The 20,526-nt window shown below is 34.4% G+C and overlaps 1 protein-coding gene across 2 annotated transcripts in view; it reads left to right on the top strand.

Annotated features, from left to right (window-relative positions):
* WASL (WASP like actin nucleation promoting factor) overlaps nt 1-20,526 on the top strand; it is a 66,664-nt gene that overhangs the window by 36,595 nt on the left and 9,543 nt on the right. For both annotated transcript variants that reach the window (XM_082845999.1, XM_082845998.1), the window contains exons 5-9: nt 2,160-2,183; nt 9,512-9,680; nt 10,716-10,758; nt 11,788-11,941; nt 16,979-17,499. In XM_082845999.1, the coding sequence (XP_082702125.1) occupies nt 2,160-2,183; nt 9,512-9,680; nt 10,716-10,758; nt 11,788-11,941; nt 16,979-17,499 (911 nt within the window). The remainder of the gene's footprint in view (nt 1-2,159; nt 2,184-9,511; nt 9,681-10,715; nt 10,759-11,787; nt 11,942-16,978; nt 17,500-20,526) is intronic.

The following is a 20,526-nucleotide window of genomic DNA, read 5'->3' as shown; positions in this document are numbered from 1 at the left end:
TAAAAAATACTTCTTAAAATATCGAATAATTGACTTTTGAAATAGATAGGTCACTTGAAGGTGTCTTTTAACTGGTATGGGAATTCTGTTTTATACAGTTCCTAAGCTTTTAGGCATCGTGTTTTCAGAAGCAGAAGATCACAGCATATGGGAGACAGCTGATTGATTGTTGGGTAGCCCCTTCATGCTAAGTCAACCTTCAGCCTTGCCTCTCTTTAACTTAGATGCATGGGGTCCAACTTTTGGAGCAACAAAGAATTAGTGTTTTCTTTTCCTTCCATTAGCCATTTAATGTTGGAAGCCATGTACCATGCCCTCCTTAGGCCTACACTTCTTTAGCTTAACCAGTTCCAGTTTCTTATTCCTCACATGATATGATTTATAGACTCATCATACTGTATAACTTACAGACTCATCATACTGTATTCAGAGCACTATATACTGTGCGCTGAATGCCCTGTACATTTTTATGTCTTCTTCAAATGATCCAGATTTGAGAAAATGGTCCAGCTCAAATATGATGTCCAGATTTGAACACAGTAATCCAACAGTAGTATGACTAGTACTGTGATACTAAAAACGTCCCCTAATATGATTAAACACTGTTCTGCTAGTGTTTCTAGCAAATACATCACACCATCAACTCCCATTCTTAGTTCAACCAAACCTTCTCTTTTTTTCATAAGAATGGCTCTCAAGCCAGGATAGTGTCATGTTTCTAAGTAATTGCTTTTTAGAACTTATACTCTGAACTTTACATTATCTCAGCATATTTCCATATTTGTGGCACTGCCAATTTAAGAAGTATTTCCTTTGTGGATGCAGAGGTAACATCACCTTGGAAATTGGGGATTTGACATTCATTGACATTAGATAGGATGTGCTTACATCAAATGTTTCAGAAAATTACTTCATCAGACCACCAGATGGAGTAATACATTTATATTTCCCATTGCCAGGATTTTCAACTTGTCCCTCAATTAAATCCAATTAATTTTAGGATTGTGGCTGTTTATAAACTAAATATTTTATTATATTATTATTTATGGCTATTTGTCTTATAATTTTGGAAAATTTTGTATTAGAAAAATCTGTGGAAATTATATTTGTTGAAAATTCTCAACCAGTTTTGAGCTTTCTTGAAACCAAAATTGTGTCAAACCTGATATGTAAGAGTATGAATGCAAAGGGTTAATAGAAGTTCTCCTGGTATTACTCCTACTTAATTGGCTATAGCTTCTAAGTATTATTTTGGTCTCCCCCATAGCTCAGGCATCTCTAGGTATTTTCATTATCTTTATGCTTTCGTTCAGTCCCATAGCTTTGAACACTGTCTATATACTGCTGACTCCCAAAGTTTTCTCTCTCCTGTTGACCTCGCCCCTGACTTTCAGACTTGTGTGCTCCAGCTGGGTGTCAGAATAGCCTTCAGACCTAGTATGTGTGAGCAGAACACCTGACCCGTGTTCCCCAAGCCCCAGTTCGACCTGCTCCTCCTCTTCTCCTAGCTGTCCCCATCCCAGTAAAAGGCGTTGGCTCCACCTTGTCAGTCTGGCTCACAGTGGTTCTTCATAAGCCCTATCAGTGAGTCCCATTTTCTCTATCTTCAAAAACAAGTCCTGGATCTGTCTCACCACCTCTGTTGCTACCACCCTAATCCAAGCTACCGTTGTCTGTCATCGGGACTATGACGGACTCCCTGCTGTCACTGTATGCCCCCTAGTAGCTCTCTCCCACATAGTAACCAGGCAAAACTTTTAAAAACATAGATTGGATCATGTCACTTCCCCTATTCAAAAACCTGTAAGAGCTTCCTATCATGTATAGAACACAATCTATATTCCTTAACCCATGCCCTGTGGGACCCTACATGCTCCAGTTCCCTGGTTCTCCTTCTGACTTCTCTCCTTCCGCTCTTCCTTTGGCTCACTGCGGTCCAGTATTATGGTGTTCCTTCATGTTCTTCCCTCCTGAGGGCCTTTCAATATGTTGTTCCCTTTCTTGCTTTATTCAAATGTCTGCTCCAATGTCAGTTCCTCAGAGAAACTTGTTAACCACTTATACATGGACGTAGGAATAAGACAGTTTAGATGAGTTGATTTTTTTATGTTGATTTTTGTATTGCATATGTCTAATAATATTCCTTTATTTCCTAACAGAGAAAAGACGAGACCCTCCAAACGGTAAGCTCTTTGATAATTATTGATCAAAAAGATTTTAGATTTAATTTAATCCTTGTGGAAACATGTATCATATATTAATACCTAGTATTTAATATCTACGATTAAATACTATAGTTTATTGTGTTCTTATTTTAAAATAAATAACAGATGGGACTTAGAAATGTACTATTCTTTGGCTTTTTTCTAGGATGAGGGAAGACTGTATAGGGTGAATATCACTATTACTTATATCTTAATTCCTTATTCACAGTTGTTTAAGTTTAGAAATTGTACAACCTGGTCTTAATGTCTTCCTTAAAAGTGGTAAGTTTTATCTAGCATATTTGTTCATTTCCTATTTTCATGTTAGTCTTTTTTTTTCTTATTTCAAAAGATTATTTCACACTGGGAATATAAAACTAGCCCCTTTCAAGAATGAACACTTAACTATTCTGGTGTGTTTAAACAGATAGTAGCTATGCTTACTGTGCTGGTGCGTTTAGAACACATAGTAGCTGTACATAATTCTCCTTAATTTGCTAACGAATACTTGAAGTAATATGGATTCATTTAAAATATATATATTTATACCAAAGAATAAAAGCAGAATACGAAGGTGCCAGATCTCTAGGGCATAGAGTCTCATCCTGGGCCCCATAAACCCTCGCTGAAACTTTGTGCCAAATATTGTAAGTATATATGTTCTTTTCTCTGGGGAGAGAGGATCCGTGGATTTCATCAGATTGAAGTGGGACCCCTGACCCTATGATAGTAAAGAACATTGCTCCAGGAGCCTTCGTTATAATGGGGAATATAGCTGCTGCTTTTTAAAGGCATCTCAAATTCTCTCATCAGAATTTAGAGTGATTATTCAGGGAAACAGTTAATATAGTACAGAGTCCTTAATATATGACAACTGTTAGTGGTTGTTGGGTATTTTTTCTTTTAAACCAATATATTGCCTTCTGATTTTGTCCTTAAATTTGTTTTCCTGATACAAAAACATGAACCAAATATTGCTGTATTAAATTTTGGTTTACTTACTTTAGTATAATTTAAAAAAACTCTGACTGTACCTTCAGTAGTGCTTACCATGTGCCAAGTGTTATATACTTTGACTTTCTCTTTTAAATGGAAATTTTTAATACGTTATAGGGCTGCTTGGAGATAAATGAAGTAATCAAAGTGTTTAGCATGGTGCTTAATCAGTATAGTTATCATGATGAAGACAATGACAGTGATAATAATAGCAGCTACTATTGAGTGATCACTTACTACCTGCCAGGCACTGTCCAGAAACCATATGAAGTAGCTGCTATCATCCCTACTTCAGATGAGTAAACAGGCACAAATAGGTAACTTGCTCAGGTCACAAAACTAGGAAAGTGGAGCAAGATTCAGTCTCAAGTGTTCTAACTCAAGAGCCTGCCCCCTTAACCACTGTGCTGTGTCAAGATGATTTTGAAGGAGAAACTGAGACCTGGAGAGAGTAAGTAACATGCCTTGAGGTATGCAGCTAGTATGTCACAGAAACAAAGGAAGCAGAAGCAGCTGAGCCAGAAGTCCTTCATCCGTGAACCTTTAATGTGGCGTTAGAATTTTTCCCCCTTGTTCTGTGCTCAATATTTTAATGTCTTTTTTAATTTATTAAACTATTTGGCATTCTGTGAGCATATATTAATTACCAGTGCAGAAGGCTTCCTAGTGGTACCATCTTTGGGGAAAGTAACCTGAGTGAGATTTTAAAGTGTAGATGTTGTACAAATAATATAATTAAAGTTAAGGATGTAAATACTTCATGGTTTTTTTAAAATTTAATCTTTTCAATACATATAAAATATATTTTTGAAAAGGCACCTAATCCATAATAGAATTTGGATATTCTTTATGTGACAATGGTGTCTTACAATTTTATTACCCATAGTAAGAGAGATACTCATAATTAAATGCAGTTTCTTTCTCTGAGTTTGTTCTTGGTTTTAAATCTTTAGATCTAAAGTTTTAACCCTTTGATACAGTGGTGCCAAACTTTTTTTCATTAAATGAAAGGAGAGTTTAAAAAAATGGCATTGTTAAAATGCAAAATTATACAGCATGTCTTGACAATATTTGCATACTTATATATTTTTAAAATATACATAACATAATTATTAATAGAAGTTTTAATATTTTCTCCTGCTGTGCAGTGGGTTGCCTTGCTCTCCTCATGGTGTGGAGACCACTGTTTTGCAGGTGGCATATTACTTTTTTGCATTTGCTGCACTGCCACTAGGTGGCAGTGGACACCTTAACTGCCTAGCAGTGTCCATACAGGAGCTTTGTCCCAGATCCTCATTTAGAAGATCAGTTTAGCAAACCTTTTTCACATTGTTAACTATTAAAAAGACACTTTATGTAGAAGTAACATATATTCCTGAAATACAATTCAGTGTCTTCCTCATTAACTCCTAATCCGTATATTTTTCTTTTTTTTCTTTATTGGTCAGTCTCACCTTTTAGCTTAGATGCTTTCCAGTGATTTGTTCTCAGCTTCATGACTGCTTGACATTAGAGGCCTCTAGGCCCCCTATTTCTCAACTATTTTACCTTGGTGAGAGCTCTCTGCTTTTTATGTAATTAAGGGGAAGACTTTAGTTTGTTCTTTTAGTTTTAAAATTAACTAGAAATGCTGTTCAGTGAGAATATTAAAAAATCTTTTCTCTGACAGTTGTCCTTAATCAGAAGAAGGTAATTTGTCTTTTGACTGCTTTTTGAAAAAGAAGGGAAACAGTCCCCTTTATTATCTGTTTACTTAGTACATGTTCTTAGGATGAGTGTAATTTCAGAAATGGAATAATTAAACTTTACTAGATATGATTTGAGTATTTCCATTACCATATCTTTCATAAACTTTATTAAAAAATGACTCTGTGCCTTATACAACTTATCACTTTTTTGGTCTGTCACTTTTGAAACAAATATTTAATTGGGCTTTAGAACATTATTTTAAATTTATTTCCTAACATCTTCAAACTGTAAAATGACGCTTGTCAACAGGAATATCCAAATACCTAATCTCTTAAATGTGTAAAAAGCCTTTTTTCTAAATTTTGAAAGTTATTCGTAAGTATTTCTTGAATGATGAACTGTTGGACTGCAAACTAAGAGAACTGATAAATTGGTAAAGAAATAAAATATAACATTTGTAAAGTTAGCATTATCAATCACCTTGTCATTTAACTTTTGTGAAAAAAGTTATAATAGTTAATAGAAAGAGTAGTGGAGTAGGAACCAAGATAGTAGAGTCCACCTTTCCCTTTGTCACTAATTGTGTGACTTTAGACAGGTCACCTGACTCTTCTTGTCCTTAGTTTTTATCTGTAAAATGAAAGATTTAGAAAAGCTCTTTAATTTCCCAGCGAATATCAATTTTCTGTACATCTCTGTAATCTGGATTTTTCTATGTAGACTTAATTAAATAATGTTTTAACCAGTACTGATGAAGTTCATGTGTAAGGACACTAAGGAGCTAATGCCACAGCTTTATGAACTGCTTGGTGGATGCATAACAATATATCCACACCTGATTTTGGGGTAGAGAGAGGAGGGGAAACTTTGGTATTCATTCTGCGTATCACTTATATTTTATACCTGTCTTCTTCATCCTTGAGCTTTCTTCGGAGATGGCTGAGTTATTTTCTCTAGTGAGTTATAAATCAGGCTTATAAGAACCTTAACTTTATTGTTTCCCAGAAAAGAATTTACTGGTTTGGATAATTTAAACTATTAACCTTACCAGCTCTATAGCATTTAGGACATCCATAGTATAATTGGTTACTTTTATGTAAACTAAAGTAGCATCAAAATGTTTTTATTTTTTTCCTAAAAACTAATGATAATTTTTAAATTTTTGTTTTCATTTTTTTGGCATGCCACATGGCTCGAGGGATCTTAGTTCCCTGACCAGGGATCGAACCCCGGCCCCCTGCAGTGGAAGCGTAGAGTCCTAACCACTGCACTGCCAGGGAATTCCCAAATTTTTTGTTATTTTTTAATGGTGAATCTGGTTGTTCCTTCATTATTACTATTTGGACACCTATTTCAGGAAGGATGACATGTATAAAGAGAGTGCCTAACTCTGACTTAACCTAAGTCTGTCTCAAGGAAGTTCTTAAATGTTATTAAGTGTAAAGATAGGAGAGTAATAATTTGCAACATCTTAATTTGGACGGTGTTGCTGATGATGATTGGTAATGATAAACTATAAGAGGAGAGAAAGCAGAAAGGGAAGAATGAGAAGTGAAAACATATTACTAGATTAAGTCTATGAAAATGTTAGTATCACCCCAATTCAACCCTCTAACTCTCAAATTCTGGATATTTTTAATAAGTCCCTTATTTTGTGAAACTACAGTGAATTCTGAAATCTTGAATCTGAACCAATTTGAAAATCCAATTCTTTATCTACTATTTAATAAGCCTTCTATATTGTTTAACTAACCTTTAACTTTTGATCCAATTATTTTCAGATTATTCCTTGACACTGAATCAGCTTTTAAAGGTTTTATCCGTATTGTTCACTAGCTTCCATTTTTTCCAAGAAGAATTTTTATTTCTTGCCAATATGAGCAACTTCCCATGGAATTTTGTGTGAAATTATAAATAGAACTTTAGACATTTACATATTATACTTATGTAATTAGACTTTGAATATTAAGGGAAAATAGCTGAATTTTGCACCTCTTTCAAAATTGTTTGTCTGATAAAGTGGCAGATGGCATTTATAATTTTATTTTAACTCTATTTTGTCTTTAATAGTAGAGTTGAGGGAGAGAAAATTAGTTATATATAATTTCCCATATAGGTAAATATTTTATTTCAGACAACTTTTATGAATAGGATGCATTTGAGGTTTTCAGCATAATTGAAGAATTATAGTCAAGTTAGCATTTAGTGATCACTCGATATACATTAGCCTGTAATGTCTTGGGATTTCTGTCTGCCATTCTATGCTTGCGTTGGGGATTCCACAGACCACTCCTCCAGTTGGTGATTCATTAGGGCTCACAGGACTGAGCACATAGAGGTACTCATGGCAAAGATTTATTACAGTGAAAGGATATAAAACAAAAATTAACAAAAGGGAAAGACACATGGGGTTAAGTCTGGGGGAAACTACACACAAGCTTCCAAGAGTATTCTCTCATTGGTCACAGGGGATATGCTTAATGTCTCCAGCAATGAATTGTTGCAACACACATGAACTGTTGTCTAAAGAAGCTCAGTGCCTAGGGTTTATTGGGAGCTAGTCACGTGGGCGTCTTCTGTCTAGGACATACCAAGATTCTAGACTCCCAGAAGGAAAGCAAGTATTCAGCATAAACCACATTGTTAGCACAAATAGTTGAGACACAATGAGCCCATCTTATCAGGGGATAATGGGAACCCTCTTGAAATCCTAGATCCTAGATGCCAGCTAAGGGCCAACCTTGCAAAGCAGGCCTTTCTAAAGATAGCAGTCTCAGGCCTGCTATGTTGACTGTTTCTCTGCACAGTAGTGATTATATTTTATACAGTATTTTAAAAGTCATCATTAATATCATCTCAGAGGAATTTGGTCTAATAGGAAGTTATGTCAGAGAATCATATGTTAAAATGGGATCTCTAAGGAACATATATTGCCCTTTGGTTAAATTTTTTAAGGAATTTTTAAGATGAATATATTTTGTTCAGACTCTCATACTTTTAAGACCAAAATACTTCTGTGAATTACAAAACAAATTTTTGTGTGCTACGTTTAGTGTCATTCCTGAAGATGCTATTAATAATACCTGAAGATGCCTGAGATCTTTTTACTGTTGATCCTTGTGGAAGATGGAATGTTTTGAGAATTTTTCTATTTTAAATTTTTGAGCTGTGTACTTCTGCTAGCCAAAGTGTATGTATAATAATGGGGAGAATACTACTAGACTTAAGTATGACAGATTTTGAAAAAAATGGTAGTAATATTTGTATAAATTTTTGTTCATCATAGACTAATAAAGTTGAAATAAAGAAGTAAGACTAGACTTCTTTACTAGATTTAAAACAAAGTCGATGCTTCTTTTACTCTTCCCATGTAATATATGCCACTTTACCAATGAGTAATGTGTTGGATGTGAGGCTGTTACAGTCAAAATTTGATGGATCAGAGCAATTAAATTTAAATTCTTGTTGAAAATTTATATTCATGAGATTTAATGTTATAAAAAGAGTTTGCTATGAAATAATGTATCTATGCTAATTTGTTTAAGAATTTATTATAGTTGAGGTCTATCCCGATGGGGCTTTTTCTGTAAACCTACATCGTTGGAAACGCCTCATAGATTAACTGCGTGGTTTCCTTTACTCATAGAACTACCTGTTAGATCTGTGGGAAAGAACTACAAGACAGAGCTGCCAAGTAAACTGTGAAAAACCTAACAAACTTTTTATCTTAGGTATTGGCATATCCCAATGATCTGTACTAGGGTGTGATGGCTTAGGAGTGAATATGATTTGAACCTAATACGTTTTTAGAGGGTGTCAAATTCAGAACCAGGCAGATCCATCTCCTGACCCTAAACATGGTCCTAAAGTAAATTGCTTGAGGAAATTGGAACCCAAAGATTACAGGTGGGGAATTTTGAAGTGTGTCCATATTTCATTGGAGATCAAAGACGCCTAACTAAAAGAATTGTGGGCTGACTCACATGATAACTTCTTTTTGAAAGGGCTGTTTTATCTTGAAGATTATGAGTTTGGAGGAACTAAGGTGATTGGCAGTGGAAAGAATCAGAACGTGTGAAATTCCTTAAAAATTTATTGACTTAAATAACTTTGTGTTACACATAATAAAAAAAAAAAAACCTTTACACTTTGTGCGGAAAGTCAGCATATATTTTTGGCTCGAAGTGTCTCTAATGTTTTCTGTGGAGGGAATAATAACATTTATCAGTTATAGTTCTGATGTGCCTTAGACATAAAAAATTGGGGGGGGCGGTGGCTGCTCACCTTATGAAATTCTTTTGCCCTTGCTCTGTTTTGGGCATATGCGTCTTGCTTTGCTTTCTCTTTTGCTTTTTCACTTCAGGTAACTGATGGTATAATCTGTAAGAAAGTTATATGGAATTAAAGACAGACACTTTAAAAAAAAAAGAATTTATTATAGACTTTGGAAATATAGGAATTTTTGAAATTATAAAAAATTAACATGCAGGTTTAAAATTTAAATAATTTATAGTAATGAAGTGGTCCTACTGCAGGAAAAAATATTTAAATTATAAATTATGATTGTAATAATTGTTATCTTAAATTATATCCCTTTTATATTATTTTGACTTTATTTGCAGGTCCTAATCTACCCATGGCAACAGTTGACATAAAAAATCCAGAAATTACAACAAATAGATTTTATGGTCCACAAGTCAACAACATCTCCCATACCAAAGAAAAGAAAAAAGGAAAAGCTAAAAAGAAGAGATTAACTAAGGCAGATATTGGAACACCAAGCAATTTCCAGTAAGACAGTTCTTTTATTATTCTTATCTTTACTTTTGATTTACTCATTTCTGCTCTTGATTTTTTAAATTGTTAGAAAGTTTGGTTTGCTTTTTGGGAGAACCCTTATATTTATCACTTGCAAACCTTTTTAGCTATAAATTTTGTTGGAGTTTTTTAAAGGCTATTGCTCAATAGACGTTTTATTAATCTTAGTTTATTTACTTTTCCACCCATGAGAAAAGAAAAATTAGAGTTGTTTTTTCAACTAATTGTTGGACATGAAAAGGAAATCTCACTTTTCCCTATAAATGATATTTGGAAATTGCCTAAAGGCATTGTCCTAATCTGTTTGGGCTGCTAACAGAATACAATAGACTGGGTAGCTTATAAACAACAGAAATTTATTTCTCACAGTTCTGGAGGCTGTGAGAAAGGAAGAGGCAGGCAAGATTCGATGTCTTGTGAGGTCCCACTTCTTGGTTCATAGACAGCCATCTTCGCACTGTGTCCTCACATGTTGGAAGAGGGCGAGAGAGCTCTCCAGGACCTCTTTCTTAAGGGCACCAATCCCATTCTTGGGGAATCCACTCTCATGACCTCCCCAAATCCTCATCTCCAAGAACTATCACATTGGGGATTAGGTCTCAAGATAGGAATTTTCGGAAGACACACTCAGTCTATAGTAGGCATCATACCTTTGGTATTTATTTGACATATCTCAAGCATTCTCTTATCCATTATTTCATTACTTCATTACAAAACTCCTGTCCTCTCATACATATAATGCTTGTGTTCTTATGCTAGTTTGTCAGTTAAGGAAATGGATACTCAGAAAGATTGTGTAAAAATGTTACGGCTCAATTAGTAGCAGAGCCTGGGCTAGAATCCTGGTTTCTTGACTACTTGTACAGTTTTTCCTTGAATATGGTTATATCTATGAGAACTGTTAGTTCAGGCCAAAAATTCACTGAGTGGATTGGATTTCATATATATTAGGTTTTTAATGCCATTTATGCATTTTATTTTTCTATATTTTTCTATCTACTGCTTTAGGCACATTGGACATGTTGGTTGGGATCCGAATACTGGCTTTGATGTAAGTGTCTTTTCAAGCCATAAGCATTATTATTCTAAATATGTGGGAATGTCATGGCCTATCTTTAGACTTTTATTCTTATTCATTTTTGTTAACTCTAGTGTTTATTGGAATGTGCTTGTATTTATGTTCATATTCCACTGAGGTTTTAAATCATAGACTGTTCTATCATTGATGGCTAAGTCTCTAAAGAGAAAGTTTTTTTTAACTCCTTGGCTTTATCTACTATAATGTAAAAACTCTATGTTTTGAAAGCCAAGAGAAGAAAATTATTTCTGCAAAGTGATCATTCGAGGGGAATATATGCCAAATTACTGGAAAGTACTATAATAAAATTCTGAATATCCAATTGTTAAAATTATCTAGATCTTTTTATTCTATTATTCTTTTTGGCAATTGCATCATTCATTAATTTATAGCATTGTGAGCAAAATAGTTGAAACTTGGTTACCTAAGTTACGTATTTAACATTCGGCAGATAATCAGGGTTTGGAAAAATTATTTGAAAAGAAATATTATTTGTGATTGGGGTCAAAAATTATTTTGGTTATTTTTGTTAGAACTACAGTGTTAACACCACAATGTTTTTGAGTGCCTCTTTGTGTTGGGCACTGTACAGGGTGCTTGGGTCATAAAGAGGTCCTTGACCTCAAATTTTCAAATGATTTACTTTTTTTGTGGTATTTGTGATTATACCTAAATCTTATTTAGGACAAGGTGGAATAGTAGGTGAGCATTAGAGATGTCTGAGTCATGAAAGGATTAGTAAAACTTTAAATGAGATGCCTTCTTTTTAAAGGTAGGGAACAAAGAGATGAGATAAAATGTAAAACCTATTCTTCGTTCTTATCTTTTCTATTTTTTATAAGACAGTTTAGTTAGCATATAAATAATCTAACTATATTAAAAATTTATAAACATAAAAGAATAATTTCATAAAGGGCATAGATATGAGAATAATATTTCAACTTGCTATTGTAAAAAATTTGACATAGGTTTTATAGTTAGCAGTTATTTTGTCTGTTGTAGCTGAATAATTTGGATCCAGAATTGAAGAATCTTTTTGATCTGTGTGGAATCTCAGAGGCACAACTTAAAGACAGAGAAACATCAAAAGTTATATATGACTTCATTGAAAAAACAGGAGGTGTTGAAGCTGTTAAAAATGAACTACGAAGGCAAGGTAACTTTTATTTCTATTCAGGCATTCTGATCTATTTTTTCTTTTGAATCTTTTGAGGTCAGTTTTGTGGACGACAGCTACATACATTCACGTGAACCTTCCTTAAGCAGAATGTTCAAATTTATGGAGAACTAGTTTGGCCCAGTGTACTGTGTTTTACATTATTTCAGTATAATTGAAAAACTTGTCAAGGCTTTCCTTATTATTAAAAAGTCTTATATTAAATTAATGAAAATTCATACAATATCTTCTGGCTATCTGTTTTAGAATAAAAAATAATAGTTGCATAATATTTCACTTACTGAATCTTAGAGACCACTATCAATGTTTTTATTACAATTCAGAAGTAGTAATTTAAATATAATCATGAATTCTGTAATGTATAATAAGCATTTTCAGAATATAAGTAATGAAAAATCTATTTATTTTGAAATACATTTTTTTTCTTGGCTAAAGTATAAAATTTGTCATTCGGTACCTGAGAGCACAAACAACTTGCAACCTTTTAAGATCTGATATTTTATTTAAATCACCTTGTTTTTTGGTCATATCTTAATAATTATCACAGTAAAATGCAAATACAGTTAATTCTGAGTTTTCTAATATGACTGTTATCTCTTTGCCACCTTATTCATTTGGGGTTACTTTTCTTCTTCCTAGTCTTTGCATACTCATGATAGATAGTGTAGCAAAACAAAAGCTCCAGTTAATCATAGCATTCTTCTGAAGAATTTAACTCATTTTCAATTAGGTATTTGACTTACCTGTATCTTTTTCACTGCTGATGTTCATTCATTCACTCATTCATATATTCAGTAAACATTGTTATGTCAGCACTGGTCTCTACTCAGGATATTTCGATATAAAGGTACGGTTTCTGCCCCCAGAAATCTTAGTCTGGTGTGACAACAGGTATATAAACAAGTATACAGTCATAATTACTGTTGTGGAAACACAATGCTAGTTCCACTGAAACTAGTATGATGCTAATTTATCTTATTTCATGAAGAGATTACATTTCCAAATTCTGTGGATTTTTAATAAAAACATCTGGGGCACAGCAACATTGTTTTTTAATGCGGCCAGAATGAGTTGTAGTTACAGTTAGTATACAGATGATGGAAGGTCTTGTGGACCCCTAGTTTGTTCCTTGACTCTCTTTTTCTCCACTGTTACCACTCACCTTCACCTTATACCAAAATATTTTCAGGGTCTCTCTGAGTTCTCTGAATTTATAAGTTTATAAATACTCTTGACATTTGTTAGTCCATACTGCTGCCCTCTCACCTGAATATCTGTAACTGAGAGTTGTCTGTATTAACTTAATTGAGTTTGTTTTTTAAACTTATTATTACTGCTTTTTATTCTAATTGCTTTTAAAACATCAAATTAGGCAAGGTCTTTCCTCAGTTAAATTACCTAAAACAAAAAAAATTCACAGGCATTACATAAAACATGCTTTGGGAACTTATACTCAAGATTCATATACTCAAGGATCTAACTCCCAGTTTGAAACCTTTTAGACAACCAAGATTGATTTTATAGAAGGTACATTTTTTTAGAGGAAGAATAAAAAGACAGATTAATGATTTTTATTAAGGAAATGTTTTCTAGGTAAAACATAGTGTGTGTTCAGAAGTATGAAAAAAATTAGAGACAGAGAAGTTTATGAAGTTATCATAAAAATATATTTTGTAAAACTTAAATCTCTTGAAATTTATTTTGTAAAATCATGTAATCAAATTTGTAAAAAGTAGGAGACCTTGTGATTTCCAGTGTATCTTTTTGTGTGTGTGTCTTTGCAATTGTTTGAAGTCCATTAATTTCTAATAATCTGTTCTTAGGTCCACCACAGTGGAGTGGTATGTATGGGGGATGTTATTTGGCCCAGTGTACTAAATTATGCATGTGTTTATTTTCAAAGAAGCTACAACTCATTTATCCTGCCTCCAAATCTAACATCCAGTAAGGTTTTCTGCCTTCTATTCAAACTAATGTTTGGGGCTATGTAACTAATGTTACATAGATGCTAAAGTAAAAAAGGAAGTTTATTTCTATATGAGTCAGAGCTCATATTTCATCTGTAATTTAGATAATTTTTTTGAAATTCTGTGGATTACCTCTTAACGGCACCACTGTTTTTATTAATATACTTATTTTTAGTGATTGCTTTTCACAATTGGCATTATTTCAATAACCTACATAAAATATACTTACGTTTTTACATTAATTTGGGGCAGTGGGGAGGACTAAACATAAGCAAACATGCAGTTATAAATGACTACTCAGAGAGTTGTTAGTATTCCCATAAGTTTAAATTTGTCTTGAATAATACTTGCCTGGTTTACTTCATCTTCATGAGAGTAGTTTCCTGAATTCTATAAAACTACATTTCTTTTAAATATTAGTTATATTTATATTATTTTACAATTTCTGCTTATAATTCCCTTAAATAAATATCTAGAGTTATCTACCAATTACTCTTAATATTAATTTGATCTGAAATAATATCTGAAAGTTAAATATATCAACTTTTCTTTATAGTGCAGCATCAAGACGGGGTTTTTTCCATAAGCCTCAGTCTTTCTTCTTTTCTAACTAAGCTTTGATAGTAAGAACAGTTTTATTTGTTGTAACGTTTGTGTCATGCTTTTTACTTTATTAAATATCTAAGAACTATCATTGTCATTCTGATTCTGGTGTTTGTGTGACTCAGTTTCGAAAATCTGTAGGCCGCCAGACTTTCTCACAGTGGTGTGTGATCTGCTCAGCAGACATTTTTGTGCATGTGAACCTAACGTGCTGTCTCTCCTCTCCTCCTGTTTTAATTCTTTCACATTTTTACCTTGGTATGATATGGCATATCTTCTGCATACTTTCCTTTTTTTATGTAGGCATAATACAGATTTTAAAAATAGAAAGTTGGTAATAGATGTTTTCCTCATGAAAATACAGAGATGTTACTGCTCACTTTTCAGATAATAGAAATGCTGAACTTGTGCTGTACCCAAACTTGGTGCAGTTGATAATTTATTCACTATCAATTAAGGCTCTCCCTTTGCCTGAACAATAATTTACTGTCTCTTTGAATGGGTATTAGCTGAATCCCAAATTATTCCAATAAATGTGCTTATTCCCAGTTCAAAAGAACTTTAAATCTATCTATTGAAGAGATACATCATTGTACATAGAAAAGATTATGGTTCCAGAGTCCTTGGTGAAACCACAGGAAATGATGGACTAATACCTTTTGTAGTAGAATAGAGTGGGTCCTTTTCCTCTTGATTAACAAACAACTAAATCATAAAAATGCTAGTTCAGACAACATTGTTTTTTGAAATGTAAACCTCAGCTGATTAAAATGAAATCTTTGTATCTGCTTGAAGGATTTGATGTACTATCTTATTCAGGGAGTATACATAATATACATATGCCATATCCTCTTGGTTTTACCCTGTTATTACAAATTATGTTAGGAAAAGAATTTGGTTTTAGCAAGTTTAAACCTCCTTGCCTTGGATCTGGTGAGAAAATTGGGTGAACCTTAGCTGCAACACCCAGATCTCCAGTATGCCTTGAGTGTAAATCATAGGAACTTCCCTCAGTGATGGCCTGTATCCAAGTAGGATGACTGTCCTGTTTGCAGCTATATATTATTTCCAGTTTTAAAAGTTTCTATGCCAGGAGACAGTACCCTTGTGAGCTTTGGCCTTTCCGTATATTTCATCTAATGTTCATGACTATATTTGATAGCATATTTTAGAGTGTATTTCCCATTGATAGTCCCAAATAAAATCAGAAGATAATGTTTGATTTCCTTTGAACTGAGGGGGGCTTTTTCTTCTCTGGTATCATTGTATTATTGAGCATCTGAGCCTATTATTATTTGAAATTAAGGTAGGTATTTTTATTATATAGATTGTCAAAATATCCATCAATAATATATTAGTTGGTACCAGTAAATACAAATAGCTGTTATGGGTTTTAGGATTTCTTTATTCCTAAAAATAGTTATTTTTTTCTAGTCACTCTTTAAATGAATGGAGAAATAATGAAGTTCATTATTATGTAAGTTTGTGTATGCTGTTGGTAAAATCATGTCTCTAGAAATGTAATAAATTTTGTACTTTGAATTTGTTTCTCTATTTTAGCTTATATTTTCCCTTAAGTAAAATAAGAATGTATATGTCATTACTACCAGGATAATGTTAATATTTTATTAATAACTTTAATTTTACAGTGTTTAGAAATTCTCAGTTAATTTGTTAATGGATAAGTAGTTGAACATTTCAGCTGAGCAACCAGCCTCCCTTAATGCCATCACTGGAATTGCTGACCATCTTTTATTAATATAGTACAACAGATACAATATATACATGATATATTGTATTATATATCACTATAATATATATTTATTACATAACTTGTATTATATGTTATTATATGTTCTATACATGTAAAAATGTAGGACAATATAAATTACAAATGTAAGTTAGGTGACAAAGATTTACATTGTCAAAAAGTTTTGAGTTTAGCTCAGATTAACTTGAATAAATTCTAATAGATTATTCTACATTAGCTATTTAATTCTGAATGTAAATTAATTTTATAAAACAACTAAATATACTTGATTCTTTAAAGAGAGAAGGTATCCATTTTTATGAAAATGTAAAATGTCGCTTATTGCCCAAAATGTTTGATATCATTGTTATAGTTTTATTATTATTATTACATAAAAATGTGTTTATTCCCTTACCTTGATAAGTGGTGCTGATTCCTAAAAACTAAATTCTACTATTTTAGCTAGTATTTTTTCAAGATAGACCAGGAAGGCGATCTTCAGGCCGAGTAGTCCCAAATAGAGTTGTAAGATATCATCTGTGCCCAGGTATCTTTGTAAAGTAACATACAAAGATGAGGCCTCTTTTTTCCCCCCCATATTGGTTTTTTTTAATACATGTTGAAATGAGCCGCTTTTTCAGTATCATGTTTTGGGGGGGGAAAGCATGCTTTTCTTTTTTTCTGTTTTCATTGCAGCACCACCACCTCCACCACCGTCCCGGGGAGGGCCGCCTCCTCCCCCGCCGCCTCCGCACAGTTCGGGCCCTCCTCCCCCTCCTGCCCGGGGAAGAGGGGCTCCTCCCCCGCCCCCTTCAAGAGCTCCCTCGGCTGCGCCGCCACCGCCGCCTCCGTCCAGGCCAGGTGTCGGGGTGCCTCCGCCACCGCCAAACAGGATGTACCCTCCCCCTCCTCCGGCCCTTCCCTCCTCAGCGCCTTCCGGGCCGCCGCCACCTCCTCCGCCAATGTCGGTGGCGGGGCCGGCGGCACCGCCCCCGCCGCCTCCACCTCCCCCGCCGCCGGGGCCGCCACCTCCCCCCGGCCTCCCTTCCGATGGTGACCATCAGGTTCCAACTTCTGCAGGAAGCAAAGCAGCTCTTTTAGATCAAATCAGAGAGGGTGCTCAGCTAAAAAAAGTGGAACAGAACAGTCGACCGGTGTCCTGCTCTGGAAGGGATGCGCTTTTAGACCAGATACGGCAGGGTATTCAGCTGAAATCTGTAAGTAATCTGTTCCTTTCGGTTTAGACTGCCTGTCTTAATGGAATTTTAAAGCAATTATAAGACATCTTTGAAAAAAATTTTTTTACTTTTTCTCTTGGTGTGTGTTTTTCCAACCCTTACATACCCTAAAATGCGTAAGTTTATACCTTTACCTGTGTGGTCCATACTTCTGTATCAAAATATCACCCCAGAGAGTTCCCTCATGCCTCTCCCTTCTCAGAAAGGATCACTGACCTGATTTCTATCACCATAGGTTTAGTTTGCCTATTCTAGAACTTCATATAAAGAATATTGCACTATGTTTGCAATCTGTCGTTCTACACTTTTAAATAAATTTTAATTTAAAGAAAAATCTTTATTAAACTATACAGAAGTAAAAATAGCCCTGTTGAAACCAATTGTAATCATTTTGGCAAAGTCAAACCATTAACTTTATGAAAACTAAACCATATTTTAAAGTTTATGTGTCTGAAATTTAGATTAGTAGAGAATGAGACTCCACAGAAAATTCAGAGTTCTAATTAGAATTTCTATAGTGACAGATAATTTTGGATTCTCTGAATTGGTTGAGGTCATCGTTTCATCTTCCAGAGCAGAGGTTGGCAAACTTTTTTTTTAAAGGACCAGATAATAAACATTTTAGGCTTGCAGGCCATATGGTATCTGTTACAGCTGCTCAACTCTGCTATTATACCACAAAAGCAGCAGCCATAGACAGCACATAAGTCAGTGGGCATGATTGTGTTCTATAAAGCTTTATTTATGGACACTGAAATTTGAATTTCATGTAATTTGCACATATCACAGATATTCTTCTTTTGTTTTCTTTCAACCATTTAAAAATGTGTAAAAAATCATTCTTAGCTTTAAAAAAGTTATACAAAAACAGGGGACGGGCTAGATTTGGTCCATGGCCGTAGTTTCCTGACCCCTGACCTAGAGCCTAACCTGGCTAACATTCACATGCTTCCTCTGGGCCTTTATGTGTGGTCTCTCAGTTCCAGGAGGAACATTTGCTCTGCAGGGCTTCAGGCAGGTTACGGATGGTAGATTTTTCTATGAAGTAAATGGAGCTGAAAGGAGATTTTAATTGAAAATTATTTTGCAATGTGTAGAGAATTATGATAACTTACTAAATCGCAGAAGCTTTAGCTAGGAAGAGAATGATGGCTAGGGAACACAGCTAATCGAAGGAAAGCATTTAAACATCAACCTAGCACAGATTTAAGAAACTTCTTTAAAATGTGTCTACATCTTTTCTTAATATGTATTCAGGATGATACTTAGATCAGCCTGTGAACAATCACCTCTGCTCCCTCTCCCCATTTAGTTCAGACTACAGGTTTCTCAGGAGCAGTTGAAGAACTTTGAATAGTTGTTGGGGGGGGGGGATTATTGTCAAAATGACCACAGCCCAGGTGAATAGCAGATTTTAATGGGGTCATATACTTTAGAATTTCAAATACATAAGTTGACCCTTGGACAGCAATGGGAGTTAGGGGTGCCAGCCCCCTGAGCAGTCAAATCTGTGTATAACTTTTGACTCCCCAGAACTTAATTACTAATGGCCTACTGTTGACTGGAAGCCTTACCAATAACATAAACAGTTAATTTAACACATATTTTGTATATGTATTACATACTGTATTCTTACAACAAAGTAAGCTAGAGAAGGGAAATGTTATAAAGAAAATCATAAGGAAGAGAAAATACATTTACAGTACTGAACTGTATTTATCGATGCTGTAAGTTTACATCATCTGTTTACAAGATGAATATCTGTTAGTACCTACATCAATTTGGTCAATATTGTCTTATTAATATAATACAAACACTGTAGATGTTATATGTAATACTAACAGTAGACATCAAAAATGAAAAGAATGTGAGAAATTTATATTTATTTACATGTATAATAATTCATGCAGCGTTAACAGAGAGGCAGCCATATGATTGCTTTATGGTAGCCTAGCATATTCGATATGGTTGCTTCACAGTAGCCAGCCTATATACTAGTGAATGAATCGTTATAAAATTTTTATGGCATATGTTAGTACAGTCATATTCATAATACTGTATTGGGAACATTGTTATATGTTTTTTCAAAAACCACTTGCCTGTGAAGGTAGGCAGATACGCAGTTTCTCCAGTTACGAGAGAGGGGGGCATACTGTATGGTAATGTAGTTCTCCAAAAGCAAAGTAAAACAGTAAGAAAACTAACACAGTATTAATTTTATATTAAATATCCCTCACCTTACGCCTATGTAAGGAGCGGCTATCCACTTCAACTCTTACACACAGTGTTCTACATGATGAATACTTAGGTGATGATGATGACACAAAAATATTTCATACAGTTCTTGCCATATAGTTATTAGATTTTCACACAGAGACACACATACACAACAGATAAATTTATTAACTGTACAGCATGATGATTACTATTCATTAAGTGGAAGTAGGTCATCGTAAAGGGCTTCATCCTTGTTGTCGTCACGTTGAGCAGGCTGAAGAGCAGGAGGAGGAAAAGGAGGTGTTGGTCTTTCTTGCTGTCTCAGGAGTGGCCTCAATGGAAGATGTGGAGGGAGGGGTAAGGGGAGGCAGGAGAGGCAGGCACACTAATTTTATAGAACTGTATCATACTGGGTTGGCCAAAGAGTTTGTTCGGTTTTTCCCGTAAGATGGCTCTAGTAGCGCTTAGGTTGTCTTTAACTTCATTCGAAACAATTTTATTAGATTGTATTGTGACAGCTGTCATATCAGCGTGCATTAAAAAAAAAAAAAACTTACCAAAAATTGGTGAATTTTTGTGTAGCCGTTTTAATATTGAAAACGGAAGAAAAACATTTTCAGCATATTATGCTTTATTATTTCAAGAAAGGTAAAACACAGCCAAAACGTAAAAAAAGACTTGTACAGCGTATGGAGAAGGGGCTGTGACTGGTTGAACGTGTCAAAAGTGGTTTGCGAAGTTTCGTGCCGGAGATTTCACGCTGGATGATGCTCCACGGTCAGGGAGACC

This window comes from Leucopleurus acutus (assembly GCF_964270905.1).
Source record: "Leucopleurus acutus genome assembly, chromosome: 9".
In the NCBI taxonomy this organism is placed as follows: Eukaryota; Metazoa; Chordata; class Mammalia; order Artiodactyla; family Delphinidae; genus Leucopleurus; species Leucopleurus acutus.
This window is presented reverse-complemented; position numbering and strand designations above follow the sequence as displayed.